The 23,032-nt window shown below is 41.7% G+C and overlaps 2 protein-coding genes and 1 long non-coding RNA gene across 8 annotated transcripts in view; all 3 read left to right on the top strand.

The window, feature by feature from the left end:
* Positions 1-23,032, top strand: part of TRAPPC11 (trafficking protein particle complex subunit 11) — a 78,428-nt gene that overhangs the window by 30,215 nt on the left and 25,181 nt on the right. Inside the window, exon 30 of one of the 3 annotated variants that reach the window (XM_081875637.1) lies at positions 1,903-3,206. The exons of the other annotated variants lie outside the window; for them this stretch is intronic. Coding sequence (XP_081731763.1) covers positions 1,903-1,947 — 45 coding nt within the window. The 3' untranslated portion in view covers positions 1,948-3,206. Of the gene's footprint in view, positions 1-1,902; positions 3,207-23,032 lie in introns of those variants that run through there. 3 annotated transcript variants of the gene reach the window in all.
* Positions 5,371-10,376, top strand: LOC309349752. Its single transcript, XR_014160167.1, has 2 exons — positions 5,371-9,207; positions 10,105-10,376. It is a non-coding gene; the product is annotated as an uncharacterized lncRNA (long non-coding RNA).
* Positions 12,087-23,032, top strand: part of STOX2 (storkhead box 2) — a 128,125-nt gene continuing 117,179 nt past the window's right edge. For all 4 annotated transcript variants that reach the window (XR_014160032.1, XR_014160033.1, XR_014160034.1 and 1 more), the window contains exon 1: positions 12,087-12,632. Coding sequence is in view for 1 of the 4 variants with exons in the window: in XM_081875689.1 (XP_081731815.1) it covers positions 12,155-12,632 (478 nt within the window). In the remaining 3 variants the exon portion in view is untranslated. The remainder of the gene's footprint in view (positions 12,633-23,032) is intronic.

The raw sequence follows: 23,032 nt of genomic DNA, 5'->3' as shown, positions 1-23,032 counted from the left end.
TTGAGTTGCGCTCCGCGGCAACCCGGAAGTAACGGAGTGCATTACTTTCGGGTTTCGCCACTTGCGCATGCTCAGATGCTCAAAATGACATCATGCGCAGAAGCGGCGAAAAGCAACGTGTGCGTGTGCAGACGTGCTGTCGCTAGTTACGTTTGCTTCTAGATGCTAACGGGGCTCCGGAACGGATCCTGTTCGTATCTAGAGGTACCACTGTACTATGAAGTTGATTAATGAGTCGTTTCTCCCAAGCCCTTTTTTTCATAGCAAGAATTGGTCTACGTTAATTGAAATATTCATACTCATTATGTTACTGTTACGCTGGTGGCTAGAAAGAGACATGTCCAGGCAGTGTTAGTGAAATTGTTGGAAAAAATGTGATGTGCCTTTTGTGAACTACATTGTAAAAAAAAAAAACCTAATCCCCTCCCCTGTCATAGCTCTTCATTCTACTTGATTTGCATTACAGCCAAAAAGGATGGGTGTTTCCCATACATTCTGACAATCAATATACTATTGAGATGCACCACCTACACTTTTTGCCAGCTAGAGACATAAGCCTGCTGCCTCTGGGAAAGAAGCTCTAAGCATGTGTAGCATCTTGAGCTGCACTTTCTTCTTGCCCATACTCTCATACATGGCAATATTAGTTTCTCTTCCTAAAAGAGGGTGGGGGGCTTCCTTAAGGGATACATTTCATCCCCTTTCTGCTCTAAAGGAAAAAAGTTGAATAAATTGAGTCCTGGATTATGTTAGACTTAATAATCTCTCAGCACTGAAAGAATGTTAAAGATACTTGCCATTATAAGTGTTGTAGTTGCTTAGATGTGATAAAATTGTCGTCTTAAATGCTAATGAATTGTCATTTTGCAAGTTATACTTTTGTGCATTGTATCTATAGAGACTGTTGGAGCCAGTGACGTCAGTTTAAAATTCATTCTAAGCTATTGCTACTAATGTTTTTGAAAACTAGGTGGAATTTTACAAATCTGAAAGAATGATAGGAGTTATCTTGCTCATGCTGTAAAGTTTCTAATTAAGTGGCATGTATTTATCTTCTTTAAGAGTAAAAAAAATGCAGTATTGTTAGTCCCACAGAATGAGAGACATTAGATAAACATTTTTTTATTAGTGGAGCAGCTTGCTGATGGAAATCCGAAAAAAGAGAAGGATGCTCAAAGTGCAGTTGGCATCTAATTATTGCCTTCTTCTGCTTGTGTCTCTGCTGTAACTAACACATATCCAAACTCCTTTTTGTTTGGATTAGAAGTGATCCGACACACAAGAAAATATGAAAAATCACTCTTACATTATTTCCACCAGTGAATGAATGTAATGCTCTTCACCATTATAGCCTGAACTTCATTGCTTCCTTGTAGCCAACGCCTAACAGTGTTTGTTTTAACAATCCTTCAGCGCTCACTAATCTCAATGGGACGTGCCTCCAATTAAATATTTTTAAGAGTGGAACCCTAGGCAACTTTCTCTACAATAAATATACAGAGTTTCTAAGCTGCAGTTGCACGTGAAGAGGGCTGGGGGTACCGGGTTTGTTAGGATGAGGATGGGGCAAGGAGGCGGTGAGGTCAGCGAAGCTCTGGTTTGGTGGTGAAGAATAAACTTGAACCTGAACCTCGCCTGAACCTGAACCTCGCCACTGGCTTGTTCCAACACCACCCCAATAAATCCCAACGTAGCTGCTAGGAGGAGGATGCCACTCTAGCTGCAGCTGCTTCTAAGTAATATTAGTCTGTGCCATGAATTGCAGTACAATGGATTTACAGTTTGGGGCTGAGTGAATTCTAAAAGACAAGAAACCAATATTGGTATGTAGATTTGTACTGTACTGCTGTATACTTGTAGATTAAACTTAAATATTAAATCTGTTCTCTCTTCCTTCTAAAGCCACAGGGCCGTCAACCAGATGATGCTTCTATTGCTGCTGCGTAACTGTGGATTCATGCACTTAAGGGGGAGAGTTTTGCACATACTTTATAGAACTCTGCTTTTTCCAAACTAATTTTGCTCCATCTACAAATGAAAAACTTAGGAGCCAAAACAACTGCTTAAAGTCTTAATTAAGTCTCTTTATGGACTTGATTCGAACAAATAATATATGGGGGAAAGTCAGTGTTCTAATTTTGCGTGTGCGGGTTTTTCTAAGTGTGCGGGTTTTTCCTTGGACTTCGCTGAAACGGAAGTGCTATTTATTATGTATATGGAATATTTTGGCAATATGAATGACGTTAACTTGGCTAAAAAGAAGAAGAAAATTTATTCTGCCTTCAGTAGCCAGTCTTTGAGGTGCAATGCCTGTGGTGTTTGCTATAATAACTGATTCCACCACTGGCCCTTGATTTCTATAGCATTTAAGTCTCACTTGCTTTTAGAACCTCCTTTTTGTGCCCTTCTATGTTTCGAGTAAGGAACAGGATTCACTTCATATGCTTATTGTCTTCTTAGGCACTAGCTACTTGATGCATGATTGATAATTTGAAGTATTCCATGAATAAGTGTCATTTTGTGCTTGCATCTGGTGATAATTGAGAGTTGCTGGCTATTAGTAGTGCTGTGCAAACCACTGGGAAGCTGTTTTGGGGGCCTTTCTCATGAAGAGGCAATGATAGCAGTATTGAGAAGCTGATAGTTCCTAATAGCAACTTTGCCACTGAACAACCCTTGGCTTTTTCAAGCAGCTCTTCAGCATCCTTTGACAATAATTTACTATGGGAGAAGAGAAACCCTAAATACCACAATACTACAAAATGCTATGGCTGGATTTTGTTATCAAGGAGCCAAATGCATCTTAAATGCTTGGCCACCCTTGCAAAACTATCCTATTGCTATGGTAGGCCTTTTGGGAGAAGCTGAAACATTTGGCTCATGTCTGAAGCCATATGCTTAATTTTAGCAGTTCAGAGCCAGGTCTGCTCCCATGGACTGGCTTAAAAATGCTTTCTACTGTAAACTCTAGTTGCTAACTGGAAGCCATTTTGTGGGAAAAGGTCATTACACTGCAGCAATATCATCCAGTCTTCAGACTTTTATCCAGTCAATCTCTATCAGGGTTAACTCTCCATGCAGAATGTCAATTAGTTAACAGAAATTCATCCTATCAATGTTCATGTGAGCCGGTCACAGTAAATCATGTAAATAAAAGTGTTTCGTGATTTTTTTTCATTGTTCAATAAATTAATTTAAGCTTTGGCTTTTGGATCTCATAGTGTGTCTCCTTTTGGATCTAAAGGAAGATCAGAGCCCAGGGTATAATGTGAGCTAACAATGTGTGCTGGAAATTTCCCCGTTCAAATATCTCCTCAGCCATGAACTTGCTAGGTTGCCTTAAGCACGCTGCTTTTTTCTCAGCTTCAATCCCTTCATCTGCAATATGAGGATAACAACTGGCTTAATTTCCATCTCTGTTGACAATTGCTGGCATAACATAGGCAATGCACTTCAGAATGCTTGAAGTGCGATCTAAGCACCAAGTAGTGCTATCCTGAATTTTTACAGCAATTTATGAGACGAATAGTGTCTTTATGGTATGATATAGGTTTAGGAGATAATATTTTTAAATGGCATAAATGTCATCCGAAGCAGGTTTACACCTGTAACCTACTTTGGAGGTTTCCAAAGTAGCATTTGGCATTATTGTACTGGCTTTGTACTAATAAAAGGGTCACCCATATGGTAGCATTGATGAGCAACCCAATGTCAAAAAGTATACTTCCTCACTTTCAAACACCTAGTGGAAGTAGGTATGTCTTGATCACCCTTCTAAAGGAATCTAACACCATGGCAAGATCTGCCTCAGTGCTACTATTGTGGCCAGCTGACTGGGTAAGCAGCTATCTGGAAATGAACCAAATGTCTTTTTAAATAAATAAATAAATAAATAAATAAATAAATAAATAAATAAATAAATAAATAAATAAATAAATAAATAAATAAATAAATAAATAATGACATAACTATACTGAGGGACAAGAGAGAAGAGAAAATATGTGACTAACTTCCTCTAGCCTCATGAATGCAGTGATCCTCATTTTGATGAAAATATGAATAAATCAGAGTTGCTTTAAACCAGAAAAGAACAAATTGTGGAAATAAAATACAGTGGTGCCCTGCAAGACGAACGCCTCGCAAGACGGAAAACCCGCTAGACGAAAGGGTTTTCCGTTTTGGAGGCGCTTCACAAAACGAATTTCCCTATGGGCTTGCTTCGCAAGACGAAATGTCTTGCAAGTTCTTGCGGGGTTTTCCCCTTCCTCCCTCCCCTTTTCCTAAGCCGCTAAGCCGCTTATCAGCTGATCCGCTAAAAGCCGCTAAACCGCTAATAGCCCTAATCCGCTAAGCTGTCAATGGGCTTGCTTCGCAAGACAAAAAAACCGCTATACGAAGAGCCTCACGGAACGGATTAATTTCGTCTTGCGAGGCACCACTGTAATTATAACAAAGCAGTGTTGATCCTGAAGAAGTATGTTGTGCAACTGAGATGGGATATACAAGCTTTAAAAGTAAACGGACCAGTTATTGCTGCAAGATCAGCCAGCTTGATCTTAAAGCTGCTCTTGAAATCTTATGCTTACTAACCATTGCATAAGTTGAGCTGCAACATCCGAGGCATAACAATACTGAGTTGAGGCTGAATTTTTTTTTTTTGCGTTTTTCTTTTCTTTCTTTTTTTTTTTTTTTGCTGCTTTGAAATTTTAAATTTAAGACTTTCACAAGCACATTTATTTTCTTCAAAATTCTGGTGTTTGGTTAAAATACAAGTTGATTATATGCGGTCTATCACTGGGTGAGCATCTTTAAGCCATTCCTAAGAGGGGCAGCTTTTCTAGTCCACCAATCCAACATTGCTTTTCTTCACATAGTATTAGCAGCATTATAAATGCCACCTCGAGCCCTTAAAAAGCTGGCTTGCCTTTCATAAGGCCTGAAGGATGGAAAAAATCTGCCCACAGACGCTGTATAAAGTGCACCCTGGTGGATTTTACAACCAATGTAAGTAAACATAGACCATACGGGTAGAAGATATATTAAGTCCTCATGATTTTTCATTTGCATTAACAGTATAAGATCCCCTTTTTGCCATCAACATGAAGCCTGTACGTGACCCTGTCAAAGAGTCATGGAACTTGACAAGAAAAAAATGGTTACAGTGGTACCTCGGGTTACATATGCTTCAGGTTACATACGCTTCAGGTTACAGACTCCGCTAACCCAGAGAACAGAAATTGTGCTCCGGCGGTGTGGCGGTAGCAGGAGGCCCTATTAGCTAAAGTGGTGCTTCGGGTTAAGAACAGTTTCAGGTTAAGAACAGACCTCCGGAACGAATTAAGTACTTAACCCGAGGTACCACTGTATCTACTTGTTCAAGAACCCCCAGTCTCTTCTATTGTTTGAAGGCTTTCAGTATGCTTGATTGCATAAACAACAAAGGAAATACATTAAATACCTTAACATGTTTTCTGGCTATGGAAAATAAATACCTGAGCATATTTTCTGGCTTTGTACTTCAACTACAACCAGGAGACGGGAACAGAGGTGTGTGCTTGGTAGCCCACAAGCAGAGGAGAAATAACATACCTAATGAATACCAGAGAATGTTGATAATGATCTTCCTGAATGCTTTGAAAACAGTCAATTATCTGTGAAATAATTTTCCCCAGCTGGGATGCTTGGAAGCAACATTTTCCTGACCACAAATCCTTTTTTAAAAAAGCATATTTAAAATCTCTCTAAAATGGCTCCCTTTCAAAGAAAGGAATATAAGTAAATTCATCTTACGTTTAATGCATGCACTCTTAAGTGATGACTGAACGAAGGGAAACTTAGTCCAAAACAGCTGGAGGACGCCAGGTTACTCATCCTAGATTACTGCTGTCTCAATTTTCTTCAGCTCCTCTCCAATCCTTACAATCTGAATTCTACATTTTGTACTCCAATTAACTTGTACTCTTCAAAAGAACTCTCCCTATTTCAGATCTTCTGTCCTCGTCTATTACTTCTCTCATGCCACTGAGTATATCTGCTGTTTGCTTATGTGTGTTAGGTTTATCCCTCTCTGTCCTCTGTTGGTTTCCCCCCTACTTGCCTAATCCCTCATTCAAAATTTCCACAGGAAATTTGCTGGTGTCTCTCAGGAATTTGTATTTGGTCATCTGCTGCTCCATTTATGTACCTGAGTGACCTCATCAAATCTTGTGGCTTTCAGTGAGATCATCCATCTCTACTTCTTTATTCCACAACTGCATCCAACCCCTCCAACTTTCTGTCTGATATTTCAGCTTAGATGTTTCATTCATCGCCATTACAAACTTGGTTTCTACTTGGGCAACTCTCCTTCTGGGCCTTTTTTCCTTCTTTGCCACCATCCACCCTCTTGACTAGGCATGTAACCATGGCTTTACCTTGGATCTCCTTTGTTTTCCTTATTTAGAGCATCACCAGGTCATGTTGCTTCTCTCCAGCAAACTCATCTTTACCTTCAAAGCATTCTTATCCCTTCACCATCCCCCATCTGTGCCCTTTGTTCCTTCAGCTTCACCACCCTCGGCCATCTACAGGTCTCCTCTAAACTGTGCTCCTCTTTCCACCCATATGCAGTAATGGATGGCACGCTGGGGTGGCCTGACCACCTACCAGCTGAGGTTCTGCTATTTACTGGGAAGGAGAACCTATCTAGTGCTCCTGCCAATGCATTTGCACCACGCCAACTTCACTGCTGCCTCCCCCTCCCTCCCATTGCGTGGCACCGACTCCACTGTGAGGTCAGGGGAGTGTTGCTGCACCACCATGCTGGATCGCCATTTCAGAGCACATTGTGTTGCATGAATGCTGTCTTCCTTCTAAAGCCACCTTCTTAGTTAAACCTTTGGCACAACCCCTTAATCTTTAACCCTTATTGAATCTAAGTTTATGCGGAACCAAACTGAACACACATTCTTGCCCTGCTTACCCTTCCCTCCATTTTCCTTCCCTGTGTTGGAATTTTTTTTATTGGTCTCTCCTCCAAGAAGTTTACAATCTCTTTTGTTACTCGTGTTTCTTTTTTCTTAATGAACAATTCATGCAAAAACACAAAGCAGGTTTGGGAAATAAAGAACTGGGGTGTTCTTCAGTATTTAAAAGACCAGGATCACAGGCCCATGACATAAATGTGTCTGTGGGCAAATTAAAATGTTGGATGGCTGTGGTCTCATTGGCACTGCACAGCAGGGGGTGCTAGGTCACCCGGTAAGCAAGGGGGGGGGGAGAGAGAAAGAGTTTTTAATAGTTATTTTGCAAAAGGAAGAGAAAGATCTAACATGAAGTGCTTGCCCCTTAAGAACATTCCTGATACATAAAAAAAGCAACAGCAACCGGGGGGGGGGGGGGGAGTCCTGGAATCTTTACTAGAAGAATTTCCAAACATCTAGTGGGGGGATTAAAAACTTTTCATGCTTGTAGTCACTAAGGAATTATGGCCTTCAGAAACCTTAAGCATGAACAATCTTGTGGCAAATAGTTTAAAATCCATACATATACCTAAAATAATAGCTATTGAAGAAGAGAATGAAAAAAAATACATTGTGCTGATGGCATATCGTTTTAATATAGGTTAGTGGTTTCCTTTCCATTTTAAGTCAAGGTTATAATAGCACTTTTCTTTATTGATCTTGTCATTGTGATGGCTGAGTGTTGTAGGGTGTGTCCAGACCCGTAGGCTATTGTACAACGGAGCCGTCTGTCTTCTCTTACTAAAAGGTTATTATATAAACACAAGTGAAGACCCGCCAAAAACAACAACCAGCACCACCCGCTGGTAGTGTATTTTGGTTTTACTTGTTTCTACATTCCATCCCTTTGTAAACTATGCATTAAATGCAACATTTTTAAAATTTGTAACTTTGCACATTACATCTTAAATGTTTACTCTGTGCAAAAAAAAACCACACAAAAAAAGTATTTGTATAAATCCTTTTTATTTCTGTTAGATGTACATATGACCCATCACAAATCACTGGTACATTTTGTCATTGCAATATTAAAAGCTGTTTTGCTCTTCCTATTTTCATTTGTTTCTAATGATTCAATATAACATAAATAGCAAGCCATTCAAAGGATCTAAATCTGCAGCAGTGGTTCCTAATTAGCTAAGTACTGCAGATGCCCTGTTTTTCAAAAGCCAAGCCATGGACCCCCTACTTTTGAAATTTTTTGTATCTCTATAGTCGTTTTTGTTATGTGAATGGTGTCATGGGTGGGTTATGCGGATACCCCGACTTCCATGGACCAACAATTGGGAACCACTGATCTACAGTGTAAGTTTTTCTCAGTGTTGTGTCTCTATGGCTTGCTCAGCAATTGGACATAATTGCTGAGTTACAGGGGAGAGAGAAAGCACTAGGACCAGTTATACGTCAATCAATGGGCCAAAAGGGCCCCCATCCCTTCTTTGCCACCAGCAAAGGTATGTCCCCACTTGTGCAAGCCCAAAATTATCAGGGTCAGCTGATATTTACAGCAAAGTAACAGCTGGTGGTTATTTCCCACTTCAGAATTAATCGAAACCAAGTAACCCCAGAAGCTTCATACACTTCCTACCCATGTCTTGGGAAAATGACTAGGCCCTCAAAATCAAAAACATTATTTATTACTATTTTTTAAAGAGGGGAGTAGCTGCAGTGCTGAACTCTTAAGTTTGTTTGGATGTGACCCAATAAGGATGAGGTGGGGAACTGTATCTGGGTAGTGGGCTGCATCTTACTCACAGGCCATGTTTGACAGGTTAGCCAGGCCATCCACCTATTATTCACCTGTCATAATTACGCCAGGTGACCCATCTTTTGTACCTCTGAGCATGGGAGCCCCAGCAATCAGCTTTTCACTGGGGCTTGCAAAGCACCATGCACTGTGCTTTGCAAGCCCCAATGATCAGCTGGTTATTAGCACTTGCAAGCCACTGAACAGACATTCCCCACTGCTGCAATAGGGGTTTACTACAGCACCAGGTGATTCCGGTCAGGTTATGGATCTGGCAAGGAAACTCTATAAATAGATGGCTAGCAGTTGCTTATTATCCGTCTTACTCTTTCATTCAGCTGGCAAAAGATCTGGATCCTGATGTTTATTTTCATACCAGTACCCACATTCTGAAAGTGCTGGCAACCCTTATAGACTACAGAGGCACAAAACACTTTATTTAAGCTTACACCTACCTCAGTAAGTGTTTACATTTGCATTTTTAAAATGAAGAAAACAATGAGAAGGAAATAGACTACTGCTGCAGTTGCCTTTTTGTTTGAGTGTAAAAAAAAAAGAGTAATTATATATGTGTGTGGGGAAAGGAGGTATTTTGGCTGCCGTTATAATCCTAATTCTTGGGAGCCACCCAATCTATAGGAAAATCACACTGGAATAGCTTCAGTCAATGCTGAGTTGTGATGTCAGCTAATTATCTTTGTAACAGTACAAATGAGGAATCTAATCCTCAGTAATAATATAATTTTGTGTGTTTGTGTGGAATCATTTTGTTAATTTTAGCTGTGTCTTACTGATACACCATTTTGAGACTTGCAATTAAGGGGTTTGTAAACCTAAAGAAATACATAAAAATTAATACTGTGGTGGTTTGACGTCAGGGATATGTTTCATTTAGCATGAAACTTTATTTTTCCTTTATGTCTCCCACTGACCTTAAGCTCTTTGCATGGTGGTAGCAGTTAAAAGAATAAATTAAAGACAGTTGGGTATTGTTTGGGCTTGGCCTACTATCTGTTTAGAAGCTGCAGGAAAAACAAAACAACCCAGAAGTTCTACTTGTTCCGGCTAATTCATGGGCAGTTTGTTATTTTCAGTATATGGCACAATATAGTGTCAACTAAAAAAGATTTATACGTACTGGCTTGATCAGGTTCTGTTCTAAGAGTATGCCTCGCTGCCCACGTGTGCGTGAAATACTATCCCCAGCCAGAAAACCTTTAGACAAATTACCTACAATTATCTCTTCATTTGCCTTGTTCTCAACATTTTCCTTCCCACATACATGCTTAAATTAATTTAGGCTAGTTTCAACAAGTAAGAGTAGTCATCAAGGGTATTTTGTTTATCTGTTGCTAGATCCAGTCGAATACAGGGAATGGCACAAAGCAGAGAAGGAAGAAGTTATATGATTGCAGCTTTCATGGCAGTGTTATTAATGTGGAACATGGCCACAATCCAGAGAATTCTGTGATACCCTGAAATTATAGCTGCAGTTAATACCTGCAGCTGGAAGAGATTACAAGAGAACATGGACTCCCTAACAAGTCCATTTTCTAGGGAAGCACTGAAGAAAGGACACTAGAGTATAATTTACAATATACTTTTTAAAGCTTTTGTTAAAACAGTTATCATGGTGCCTAGGGCCTTTATCAACCATAGCCTGGTGCTATCAAGGGTATTAATGTTAACTGTAACTTTACTTTTGGTAGTACAGTTATTTCTTTTTGAGTTTTGTCTCCTACATTCCTATTTAACCACAAATAAGTCAGTCAGTATTTAGAGTTTTGTTTTACAGATAGTAGTTTTCCCTGAAGTCCACTGGGAAGAATGGACTCTTATACACATCAGATCTGTAACAGATAATAGAAAGTAAAACACAACCTTATAACAGAAACAAAATGCTTTCACCATGCCATTATTTTGCATTTTTAAAATAAATCTAGGATGAAGTGTTGTGCACTGGGCATGGTATTGGGATACTGTTCCTTTTTAACCCCTTTTCTCTGATTTGGTTTGGTGGATTTTGGTAAAACTATTTGGGTGTTAGATTTTACTGGGCTTTTTGTATTTTAAACATTTTAAGCTGCTGTGTGTTTTAAAAACCCATCCAACCCTTAAAGTTTGTACCTTTCAGAACCTAAAGTTTGAGATAGGTAACATGTTTCTAAAGTGATAAAAATGTAAATTTCATGAATCAGAAAAATTAAAACACTTTGTCTTATTTAGATAGCAACAATTAAATTCAATATATGCCGGCTCTCCAATGTAATAAATGATGCTTGAAGATAATACTGCATTGGTTAAATTATGCCCATGGCGAGATATATAATAATTAAAATACTCCCTCAGTATTTAAATAGCTGTCAATTCAGAATTTTTTAAATACTATCTCTGGTCACAACATGACCAGTAATAATAGTGGAGGAGCTGTTGCCAAGTTTGCTATTCAGGTAGTAAGAAAAGAATGTTTTTTTAAAAAATGTGATATATATATATATGTGTGTGTGTGTGTGTGCGCGCACGCGCACATTACATATCGTAGTGCACCGATTATACAGTTGTCATCGTTTATCTTACACTTTGTAAGAGAATGTTATGTAAGAATTTTTTAAAAAAAGGTACACAACCATCATCTTTTACGGTATCTTGCTTATTTCAAGTGACATGTAAATTGTGAGTAGGTTCCATAGGTTTGATTTAATCTTTTGAAGTTTTAAAGGAATTTACAATGACCCGGGTGACTTGTTGAACTGGGGTGCGACTGGGAGGAGGGAGAGAACGCTTCCACTCTCTTGCTCTCTAGCAATGGATCAGGGCTCTCAATTCCTCACAGCGCGCGCGCGCGCTTTTCAAGAGCTGCATGACAGGACTAAACAGTCCCCAAGTTCGAGGCGGTGAATTAAGTTCCCTGACCCAGTTTTCCATAGCTAAAATACACAGCGGGGCCCTGTGGGTGGCAACCCTGAACTGAGGGCGGGCGAAAGTAGTTTAATAATTTCCTCGAGTGTTGTATGGTGCTGTGTGCCGCCCTTAAAACTTTTTTTGTTGCTTTGCAAAGTAGGGCGCAAGTCCCTGAACCGCGGCTTTATAACCTGAGGCAAACGCGGGAAAGGAGCTGGGAGCTGGCGCAGCTGGTCTGCGAGGGAGCCCGCGGCGCAGGGAGAGGGCGGCGCCGCCGCCGCTGAGGGTCGCCCGGGAGGCGGGCCAGGCGTCCACGTGCAGCGAGCGGGGAGAAGGCGGGGAGACGCGGAACCTGCCGCTTGGGCCGGCGGGGGGCGGTCCGTCCTGGCGGAGCTGGGAACCGCGCCAGGCTGCCAGCGCTGCGCGCAGTGCCGTGCCGTGCCCGGCGCTCCCGGCCAAGCGGCGGCTGCTTCGACTGCTGCTTCTTCGGCGCTCCGACGCCGCGATGCCTCGCCGGATGGAGAAGTTCTTGCAAATCGCCCCGCACTCCTTGGCCATCGTCCTGAGTCCCTGCGGCGGGGAAGAGGCTGCCTCGCGGCCGGCCAGGCACCGAGAGGAGCTGCAGGAGGTCGGCGGGGAGGCGGAGGACGACGACGACGACGGGGAAGGTGAGGGCAAGCGGCGGCGGCGGCGGCTGCAGCAGCAGCAAGGGGAAGGAGCGCCGCCGCCTCCGCCGCCGGGCAGCGACGCTCTGGGTCGCCACCACATCGGCTACGAGATCTTCGCCGACTTCAAGCAGGAGAACATGCAGCATTTCTGGAACAAGAAGGTGACGGCGGCGGTGGCCGAGACTTTCTTCCTGGGCTGGATCGACGAGCAGGTGCTGCTGATCCAGGGCAAGGAGGAGCACCTGGAGGCGCTGCGCGAGGGCTGGATGCGCAGGTCCCTCAAGCCCCCCGCGGGCTTCCGAATCAAGTGCCTGGGTAAGCGCGAGCCCGGGGCGCGGGGCCGAGCGCGCGGCGCAAGCCGGGGCAGGACGAGGGAAGCAGCGGCGTCCCCCAGTGGACGGGAGCGGGGAGGCGCGGGGTGCGCCTGCGCAGGGCCGACGGATGTCAACACCCCCCCCCCAGCTCCGCCTGGCAACTCTGAGGGAGCCCAGGTTACGTTTTTTGTTCCCTCTGCCCCAAGGGGAGGAAGGCGACCTGGGCTGGGCATCTTCCTGGGAAAGCGCGCACGCCACTTTCTTGCTTCCCACTCAGTCCGTTACCCCTTCAGCGACCTCCTAATGATTTCTGCCTAACTCAACTCTTGTCAAATGCGTTTTCCTCTTGATTGACGAGGGGAGTCGTGTGTAAGTGTAATATACTGTATTTATTGCTCTATAAGACTCACTTTTTCCCTCCTAAAAAGTAAGGGGAAATGTGTGTGCATCTTATGGAGCGAATGCAGGCTGCGCAGCTATCCCAGAAGCCAGAATAACAAGAGGGATTGCTGCTTTCACTGCGCAGCAATCCCTCTTGCTGTTCTGGCTTCTGAGATTCAGAATATTTTTTTTCTTGTTTTCCTCCTCCAAAAACTAAGTGCGTCTTGTGGTCTGGTGCGTCTTATAGAGCAAAAAATACAGTCATGCACGACACAACCATCGTGTGATTTGAAGAAGAAAAGCGGTGCTTGATTCCTGAAAAGCGGTGGGACTTTTGATTGCGCCCATCCAGAAGCGGCCTATTATCTTTGGGGGGGGGGGAATATTGCCTCCTTTTCACCCCCTCTGGTATGTCAGCAATTGAATACAGGTTTGAGAGGTAAACTGCTAAGAAAAGTTCCATTTCCTTAGCATCTTACCTGTCAGTACTGTCTCTTGTTTTTTCTGTCTTTTTGATAGGCAGTTCATGTAGATTAACTAGTGAGCGTTGTAGGAAAAGTGAGAGAAATATCTCCACTACCCTTCTACCCCAGATCAATTGGTCACTGTCTCTCCTTTCTCCAATTTTTTAACCTCCCCATCACATATGGTGCTCGAAATAAGCTAAGCGCACATGCCCAACATAATCGCAAACTCTCCCATCCGTTGTTTAATTTAGCTTAGGAACCGTGGCTAACTAACTATTTTGAAGCAAATTCCCTTAAAAATAGCTCCAAGCTCCAAAACTTCATTGGCCAAAAGTTCAACAACTAAAAAAAGCTCAACAGCTTTGCCAAGAAAAGCTCAACAACTTGTGTCTGAATCTGAATCTGGGGCTTTGTGCATGAAAATCAGATGCTTTACCACTCAACTGTGGCTCATTAGCTGATCCGCTGAAGTATCCAGGTTTGATTTTTACACTGCCTTATACAGTATTCATTTATCCTTTGGTATGTCAGACATAGGTAGCTATGTATTTGAGGAAATACAAGGAACTTGAAGATGAAATGTAATGGCTTCTTATAGTAGGCCGACCTTGGAAAAGTTTTTGCTTTTGTTGGATTTCCACCAGGATTTTGTAGTGTCTGTCCAAAAGTCTCCTGTACCTGGGATGTTTCTCAGTACTTATTTGTTGTTGTTTTAGTGTGAACTTGCCTCAGATTCTGTGTCCTGTATCTTAGACATTTGGGAATTTTATTTATGGGACAGTAATGGTCACTCCCTGCAGTAATTCATGTTTACAATGGCAGGTGCATTTGTGTGAGCTCTGTGAATCATGTTTTCATAGATCATGCCAGAAAATGGTACCTCTTCACAGCACTGGCAGAAAGAAGCAATACTATTTAATTTGTGTTGTGGTGTCTTGTTCACATAAACATTCCTGCTTTTGTTTCTGTGGGTGAACTGAAATAAGCTGCAGATTCTAATCAACATGATTTAAAGGTGCAGAGTCCCATTGAATTCACTGAGACTTATTTCAATGTAGACTTGCATAGGATTGAACTGTGAGTGGAGCAAAAGGCTAAAATTCTGGTTTGTGGCACTAAATTATACAGTAATTGACATGGGAATAACTTTCTGGATTCTGTTTTTAACTGCTTACAACATCGATCCAAGTTCCTTATGCCTGTATTGTTAACAACATGTTGTATTTTGTATTTCCATAATCACAGAGAGCATTACGTTAACTTAGTTATGGTGGGCTGGTCACAGTCTTTCCTTTTGAGATGTGGGGGTCAACAGTTCAAGTAATATTTTAGATATTTCCCCAGCTCTTCTAATTTTAATCTGGATTTATTGGAAGGGTTATCCTAAAGGGCAGTCAGTTGTCAGTTTTTAGTTTATTGTCTTTGGGTTTCTTTCACCACCTTGAATGCATCATATTGTTTTAGTGCCTTGGGCAGCAAACTATACTGGGGTGAACCCAGATTGCCTTGCATTTCACTCTTTTCTTTTGAAAAGTTTTTATACCTACTTTTCTGCAAGCTCCACAGTGAGATGAATGTCAAATGTTCCACCTTTTAAATGTTTACCACAAGATTCTGTCTTGATATTTAAAAGAGATGGTGGATGCTATTTATTTGCTTGTCATATTTGCATTTACTGCCTTACTAGAAACAAGCAGAGCTCACCTTCGTCATTTTCTGCTCCACAGTAAGTAAAGTGTGTACCTATCTGGGGACTTCATAGAGGTGGAACAATGAGAATTGTGGGTCTTGGTTGTAGCCTTCCAACCCATTTCACTGATACTGCAATTCAAGATTAGATGCAGTGTTGTATTTATATCAAATGCCCCACCTCCCTGTGCTACTGGCAGTTTTTAAAAAGAACAAACATTGCTGCACCTGCATATGCTTTCCCTACTCTTTACAAATATAAGTTTTCTGGTTGCCCCTGCTATGCTGGCATCTGTGCCTGTGGATTCTCAAGCATTTGTACAAAATGGAGCTTGTTCACACCATGGCTTTCTACACACACCCCTCTGCCTTATACAGTACTGTGTCATCTAGCCCAGAATTTTCTCTTGCTGGCAGTGGCTCTTGGAGGTCTCAGAGCGGTTCTTCCCTTCACCTGCTGTGTGATCCTTTTAACTGGAGTAGCCCAGGATTGAACCTGGAGCTTTCTGTGTATTTATCACGTGCTCTGCCACTGAGGTATTGCCATTATTAGATGCAAAGTGCCACATTTATAATAGGGTGTACTTGATACCTTGAATTTGTATGTACTGCAAATAAGGATATGAAGGCTAAAGTGTTGGAACTCTAAACACTGTAAGGAATGGTTTACACAGTAATTGTTGAGTCAATCATGTTTCTGTGAGTGAAAGATATGAGTAATTGTGCAGTGCCCGAAGGCGAAATCTTTCTGCAGCTGTGAACTATCTTTGCTTTTAATCTTAGAATTGGTGTATCTTTTAATATTTGTAAGCCATGTGTAAAAGAGAGAGAGAGAGCTTTGCTAACTTGGATATATAGCAGAAACATAGTATATTTGTTTCATTGTGACCTACTACACTGGGGCTCTTATTGTAAATCTAGTTAGAGAATATTAAGGTGTCCATGAACTGAACCTGATCAATTAGTTGCTGCTGACAGCCCATCAGTGACCGAAAGTTTAGTGCAGGGCAAATAAGGCTGACAGGGCTTTTGAAACTCACGGAATGTGACATTATTGCTCTTCTCAGACCTGTGTAACCTCTCTTAATATGAATGGTAATGGGATTCTGTGATGTACTTTTTCTAGTTGCTTCTTATGCTATACTCAAAATAGTCTCTTAAGACTATTTTATTTAGTAAATTATTACTAAATTAAGACTAATTATTTAGTACCAAAGTTGCTCAAGTGTTAGAAAATTGGAGGGTGTGTCTATACTTCAATGCTGGCTGGAGATGAAGCTTTGCATGGAATTTTGCACAGAAGTCAGCATTCAAAGGACAAGACTTAATGAGAATGGCATTTTAAAAAAAGGTTCTCCATCAGAGGAAACTAGTAAAGAGTTATAGATGATCACTACTCTAATCTGTGGTTGATACTTCGCCTCTCAACCATCACATGTGATATACTTATCTGGAGCTCTTAGGCAGGAGAATTTCAAGTTAATTCTACAGCAAGCAACAAGAAGGCACTTCTTTCCCCAACTTTTATTCTTCTTTATTGACAAACTTTGTCAGCTATGGATTTTCTCTGTGTCCGTCTGCAGCCAGTTGTTGCTGTTTGCTTTATTGCATGATGCTAATACTGCTTTAGTAGGTGGGTTTCAAATTTGCCCTATCCAACAGTTGCAGCTCTTGTTAGAATCTTCACTTGCTGAATTAATGCTAAGCAAAGAGATTTGTTTGAAAAATGTCAGCATTATACAGCCAGGAAGGGCTTGACATTTGGCTGGAACAGGTCCACAGATTTTATAAGTGATTGGTATAGTTCAGAAGGCAGCTTCCTTAATTGGAAGGTGACTTCACCAGTTTGTACAATAATTAAACAAAATATACCAGCAACAGCCTAGCAAGGGGAATTCAACAGGAATATTGTTCCTTTGTTTAGACGCTGCCATGCATAACAGTAGAGGGGCTATATGCTGTTCTCTTGAGTTGAAGCTGAGTGTGCACATTCTTCCTTTCCCCGCACCTCCCTCTCCCTCTCTCTTTTTCTTTTTCTTGAAATTAAGTCCCTGCTAATTTTTGCTCCCAGGAGTAGTGCTTTGTTGTAATTTTCTGGTCATTAGTAGATAACTGTAGAAACGTACAGCAGACATAGCACATGAAATGCTGTTAATTTGTTGATGGGCAACAAAGTAGGTATTGTCATGTTCAAAATATCCCTTTTTTACCATGAAAACTTCCTTTCACACTGAAAAGTTGTTTTGGTTTCACAGTAATAGGTACTCATCTGTAGTAATACCTCCCCTAGAGGAGTAAGGTTTATTCATATGTAACAATTCTTTGTCTTTTAGAACAGTTCTGGAAGTTACCTTCATATCGTCCATATCTACAGCAGAGTTGATGCTCATTTGTTAAAGTGTTTTCAGGCATAATTTTTTGAGGTATAGCTTCTATTGAGATGTGGTGTGTCCCAGCATTAGCACAGAAATATTTGGCTGCAGGGGAAGTGGTGATTTTCTCCCCAGCTTATCATTGAGATAATAAGTACAGTGTGAAGTGTGCATGTCTCATCATAGACACTGGCTAGATCGTTTTGTCAAGATACCAGTGGCAAGCAACACTATTTCCTCCTGTGTCTATACCAGTTTGGTGAGTGCTTTAAAAATATTGTGTGTGGTTTACACCATTCAAAAAAAAATATTTTAGAATGTGTTTCAGCCCAATTTTCTGGAGGCTGGATTCCAGTGCTGGGCAGGGGACAAAGTGGGCAGGGCAAAACAAAACAATAGTCCCAAGAAAAAGAAAAACTGCATGTTCTTCTATCTCCCACAATGTTGTCACAGACCATAAGTTCATCTGACACATAGCACTCATCATCTACCTTCCAGGACCAGACAGCTGGTGCATCCTGCCTCAAAGCCAGGCTCCAGGCCTGATGACATGCAGCCTAATCCCAGAAATATTTACTCAGAAGTTAGTCTCATTTAGTTAGACATTCCCAGTTAAGCATGCATAGGATATAAAGACAAAAGTGTTTTTATAATTACTCCGGTGTGGCTGGAATGAAGCACCCAAGGGCATCTGCCCAATTGCAAGAAAGTTTTATATCTTTTTAGTGAGATACTAACTATAGCTCTCTTCTCCCCAACTCCCGAGTTAAATTGGGACAGTCAATGGCTGGGCAGGAAAAGACTTGTGATGTCCATATTTGCCTGTTTGTGCTATTATTTGAGGAAGTGTAAAAATAAGCTGTCTGCCCCAAAACGTTTGCAGGCACAAACAGTATTAAAAATGGGATTGTGTATAACTGCCCTGACACCTTTGTGAACACAAACAATCATGAATGCAAAATAAAAGGGACCTCTGGAGGGCTCCCAAAGTTTTATTGTGAATATCTTCAGTCACACATCAGTTTCCTACATTAAAGCTTATTTTAATTGCTTTTTAAGAGTATCATTAGGCTACCAAAACAAACGAAACTTTTTCTTTGTCTTATAGGGTTGCATGTATTATCCTGCTATTGGGTAACACAGATAATAACTGTGTAGTAACTATGTAGTTTGGAGTGGATATTTTATGCATCACAAGTTTTTGGATGCAATTTACCCTTTTTCAGCAGAAAAACAACCACACCGTTTAATTGGTGCCTCTTTTTACAAAGAGTTCATATTAGGTGACTCATCCTTAATGTCATACTACCCAGCCAGAAGTATCAGTATCAGATGATGAGATCTCTAAAGCAATGCAGTAGCTGCTTACAGTAAATTTATCTTGAACACTGAATAAAGCAATTTGGACAGCCTTAGGTCTTGTTGTTACTGAACATTGCTTATGTTTTCCAAAACCTTGGTTTCAATGTCTCCACTGAAATAACTTTAAGTGAGGAGAAGAAAAGAGAAATATATTTGAGAACCGAATATGCACCACTGTTGTACAGTGGTACCTCAGGTTACATACGCTTCATGTTACATACGCTTCAGGTTACAGACTTCGCTAACCCAGAAATAGTGCTTCAGGTTAAGAACTTTGCTTCAGGATGAGAACAGAAGTCGTGCTCCGGCGGCGCAGCAGCAGCGGGAGGCCCCATTAGCTAAAGTGGTGCTTCAAGTTAAGAACAGTTTCAGGTTAAGAACGGGCCTCCGGAACGAATTAAGTACATAACCCGAGGTACCACTGTATCTACTTGCTGTTACACAATTTTGTCATTTCTGCAGAACTTGGTGTTTGCCACTGTTCTGTTCTTTGAATTAGTGTGTTTCATAACTTTAAGTTAACATATTGAATCCTGGATGCTTTGCGGGGGAATAAAGAAAGTCTCTACATTTTAAAATAAACAAACATGAAAAAGGTATTGATGTTCTGCTGTGGTTAGGGTAACCTGCACGAACTTTTATCTCAAAGCATTAAATATTAGTTTATTATTTGGATTGGAACCAGGCTTATCATCATCAGGCCTTTAAGCAATAAGTACTGTATACCTTCAATAAATGGGTAAACAAGGCGATATGGGTATTTGACATGTTTTATTTATTTGAGGTATTTTCTTTGGACCAAGCAGTCCCAAGGTAGCTTCCAGCAAATAAAAATACAAAATATATTAGCCAAACAAACAAACAAACAAACTATAGTAAAACTCCTCATTGAAAATAGTAGTAGGGCTCCACAACCATAAAACAGCCATAAGAGCAGCATTCAACCCAACATAATAAAACCAAACCAAAAAAAAAATTGCATAGCACAGTTAATCAGCAAACCAATTCATTTGCTCCTTCTCACAAAACAAATATTAAATGCACAAATCTTGCATTGTGTGTAACCTTGTACTTGGCAAATGATTAACAAGAAAGAAAATTTGTTATGAAAAATTTACTCTCTTCCTGTATATAGCCCCACACTTGCTGTGCTTGATGTGTGAGTTTACAGCACTTATAAAGTACTATGTACTATTTTCTGTGGTGAGGCTGTTCTTTTCAAAGTTAGCTAGCAGACATTCTAAAAATGTGCTGTTTATCCATTTACTTAACTTCAAGGATAAGTGGTGACTCTGTGCTACTTCTCAAAAACGGCTGCTGCTAACTAATTTTTCATTGTGGTTTTTTGGGGGGGGGAGGGGCGTTGCTCTTTGTAGTATTTCCTGTTCCAGAGCTTGTTTGGTTCTGGGCAGCTGAGGCATTTCAGTCAACCTCCAGAAACCCAGCAGCCATAGTGCTTGTACTTGTCTTCTCAGTCTTGGGAGTTGGGTTGGGGTGAGGTGAGGATCACCACAAAACCTCCAGGACGATTCCCACCCACCTCTGCAAGCTTTAAAGCAGGCATCCCCAAACTTGGCCCTCCAGATGTTTTGGGACATTAAATTTCCCGTCATCCCTGACCACTGGTCCTGTTAGCTAGGGAAGACGGGAGTTGTAGTCCCAAAACATCTGGAGGGCCGAGTTTGGGGATGCCTGCTTTAAAGCTTGGAAGGAGGACTGTTCATCTTGCTGCAGAAACTCACCATGGTGAATGACAAGTCGGAAGAAAGCCTGCTCTCAGCTCTAGCCCCCTGCCCTAACTCCTGGTTTGAGCTCTCTTTTCTGGCAACTGTCTGCAGCTTACCCCTAACAACTGCACAGATAAATGCACATGTTAAACTTGCTCATTTCAGTGATGGTTAGTTTTTTGGGTGAAGCGTGCCACAAGTCAAGTCCAGAATATATGGTAGTGCCACACTAAATTACTAGTACCTGGGAGTAGGGACGTGGGTGGCGCTGTGGGTTAAACCACAGAACCTAGGACTTGCCGATCAGAAGGTCGGCGGTTCGAATCGCCCCAATGGGGTGAGCTCCCGTTGCTCGGTCCCTGCTCCTGCCCACCTAGCAGTTCGAAAGCACGTCAAAGTGCAAGTAGATAAATAGGTACTGCTCTGGTGGGAAGGTAAACGGCGTTTCCGTGTGCTGCTCTGGTTTGCCAGAAGCGGCTTAGTCATGCTGGCCACATGACCCGGAAACTGTACGCCGGCTCTCTCAGCCAATAAAGCGAGATGAGCGCTGCAACCCCAGAGTCGGTCACGACTGGACCTAATGGTCAGGGGTCCCTTTACCTTTGCCTTGGAGTAGGTTTGCCACTAATCTGCTGCATTCGAGAGGAGGCAAAAGCACATTGTTCAGGGGAGGCAGGAAAGAGCCCCTATGCCATAGTCATTGCTGTCATGCTCTATCCAGGCCTATGGGTCCATGTGCTTCTATAAAAGTATGTCTCAAACCTCCATGATCCATGCTATATTTGTGCTGCAGGTTGGCCACCCATGTTTTCTCTGCATTTATAGTGCTGTTCCTTCACCACCTGTGGTGGAGGAGGGACTGTAGATCCTGGTTAGAGCACATGTGTTGGTTACGTATCTCCAATACAGTGCTGGTCTTGAATGGCCAATGGTTCAGTCGTTTAAAGCAGCAAGGTATATCCCAGTGTGCATACCCCATCACTGTGCATCTTTGTTATTTTCTGGAGATGTTTATCTTGAAATAATTATAGCAAATGATGCATTACTTTTAATTCTGCCCTTTTAGGATAAATGGTCATTTTGGTTGCTGTTAAGCTTGTTTTGCCTTTTGTCAAATTCTAGTTAATGGTGTAAGACATGTGTTGGCAAAAGCCTTGGGGGGAAAACCTTACTTCCTACTTCATCTTAAACGTTTTTTTCTATGAGCTTAATTACAGGGTTTTACCTTTCTTCTGTAATTAACCTTTCAGTTAATTCTGTTTGGTTTTTTTGCTTTTAAAAGCCTGTGATTTCTTGTAACAACTCATCTTCTCATTGACACATAACTGTAGACTGAGGACATGTTAGACAGCACTTGCCTCCTCTAGAATATGAGCATCCTTCAGTCTCTGCTTTCTGCATTCTTTTTTTTTTATATGCACTAATATAGTAGTAGACAGCTTCTTGAGAAGTATGCTGAATAAAAGGTATGTTATCTGTTTGCTTTTGGTAATTATGTATAACAACTCTGCCCTAATTAGAGATACTGGGACGCGGGTGGCGCTGTGGGTGAAACCTCAGTGCCTAGGGCTTGCCGATCGCATGGTCGGCAGTTCGAATCCCCACGGCGGGGTGAGCTCCCGTCTTTTGGTCCCAGCTCCTGCGCGCCTAGCAGTTCAAAAGCACCCCTAAGTGCAAGTAGATAAATAGGTACCGCTTTATAGTGGGAAGGTAAATGGTGTTTCCGTGTGCTGCGCTGGTGCCGGCTCGCCAGAGCAGCTTCATCACACAGGCCACGTGACCCGGAAGTGTCTCCGGACAGCGCTGGCCCCCGGCCTCTTAAGTGAGATGGGTGCACAACCCTAGAGTCGGACACGACTGGCCCGTACGGGCAGGGGTACCTTTACCTTTACCTTAATTAGAGATAACACTAAGGGCCCTCGAGGCAAACTAGACAACCACCTGGGTTGCCCAAATTTCAGGTATCTCAGCCCTGCATATGCCAGGAGTTGGTGAGAGCTGAGCAGTGTAGAGGTTGTCAATGCAAACCCCACCCCCTCCTGCATAGCTCAGTTGTGGATTGTGTCCCTAATCTTGAACTACATCACTAGCTTGCACTTTGTCACTGTTCTCTAATTCTAACTAATTCTATACTTATAGCATTGTTCCTTCATTCCACTATAACTGTGTATTAGTTACAACACTTAGCATTCTTTTGAAGGCACTTATAAATCCTTACTCTTTGTATTATTATTATTATTAGCATATTGGTATCATTTGTGGCCCTAACAACTAACAGGACTTTTGTAGCTCTTTGGGTGTCACATGTGTTAGTTTCACTTTCTCTCCATCTCCCACAAAACACAACAATAAGAGGGAAACATCGGTGGCTGCTTGTGTATTCCTTTCTTCTTGCTTTGCTAT

Source organism: Podarcis erhardii (assembly GCF_964252035.2).
Source record: "Podarcis erhardii genome assembly, chromosome: 9".
NCBI classification, from domain to species: domain Eukaryota; kingdom Metazoa; phylum Chordata; class Lepidosauria; order Squamata; family Lacertidae; genus Podarcis; species Podarcis erhardii.
This window is presented reverse-complemented; position numbering and strand designations above follow the sequence as displayed.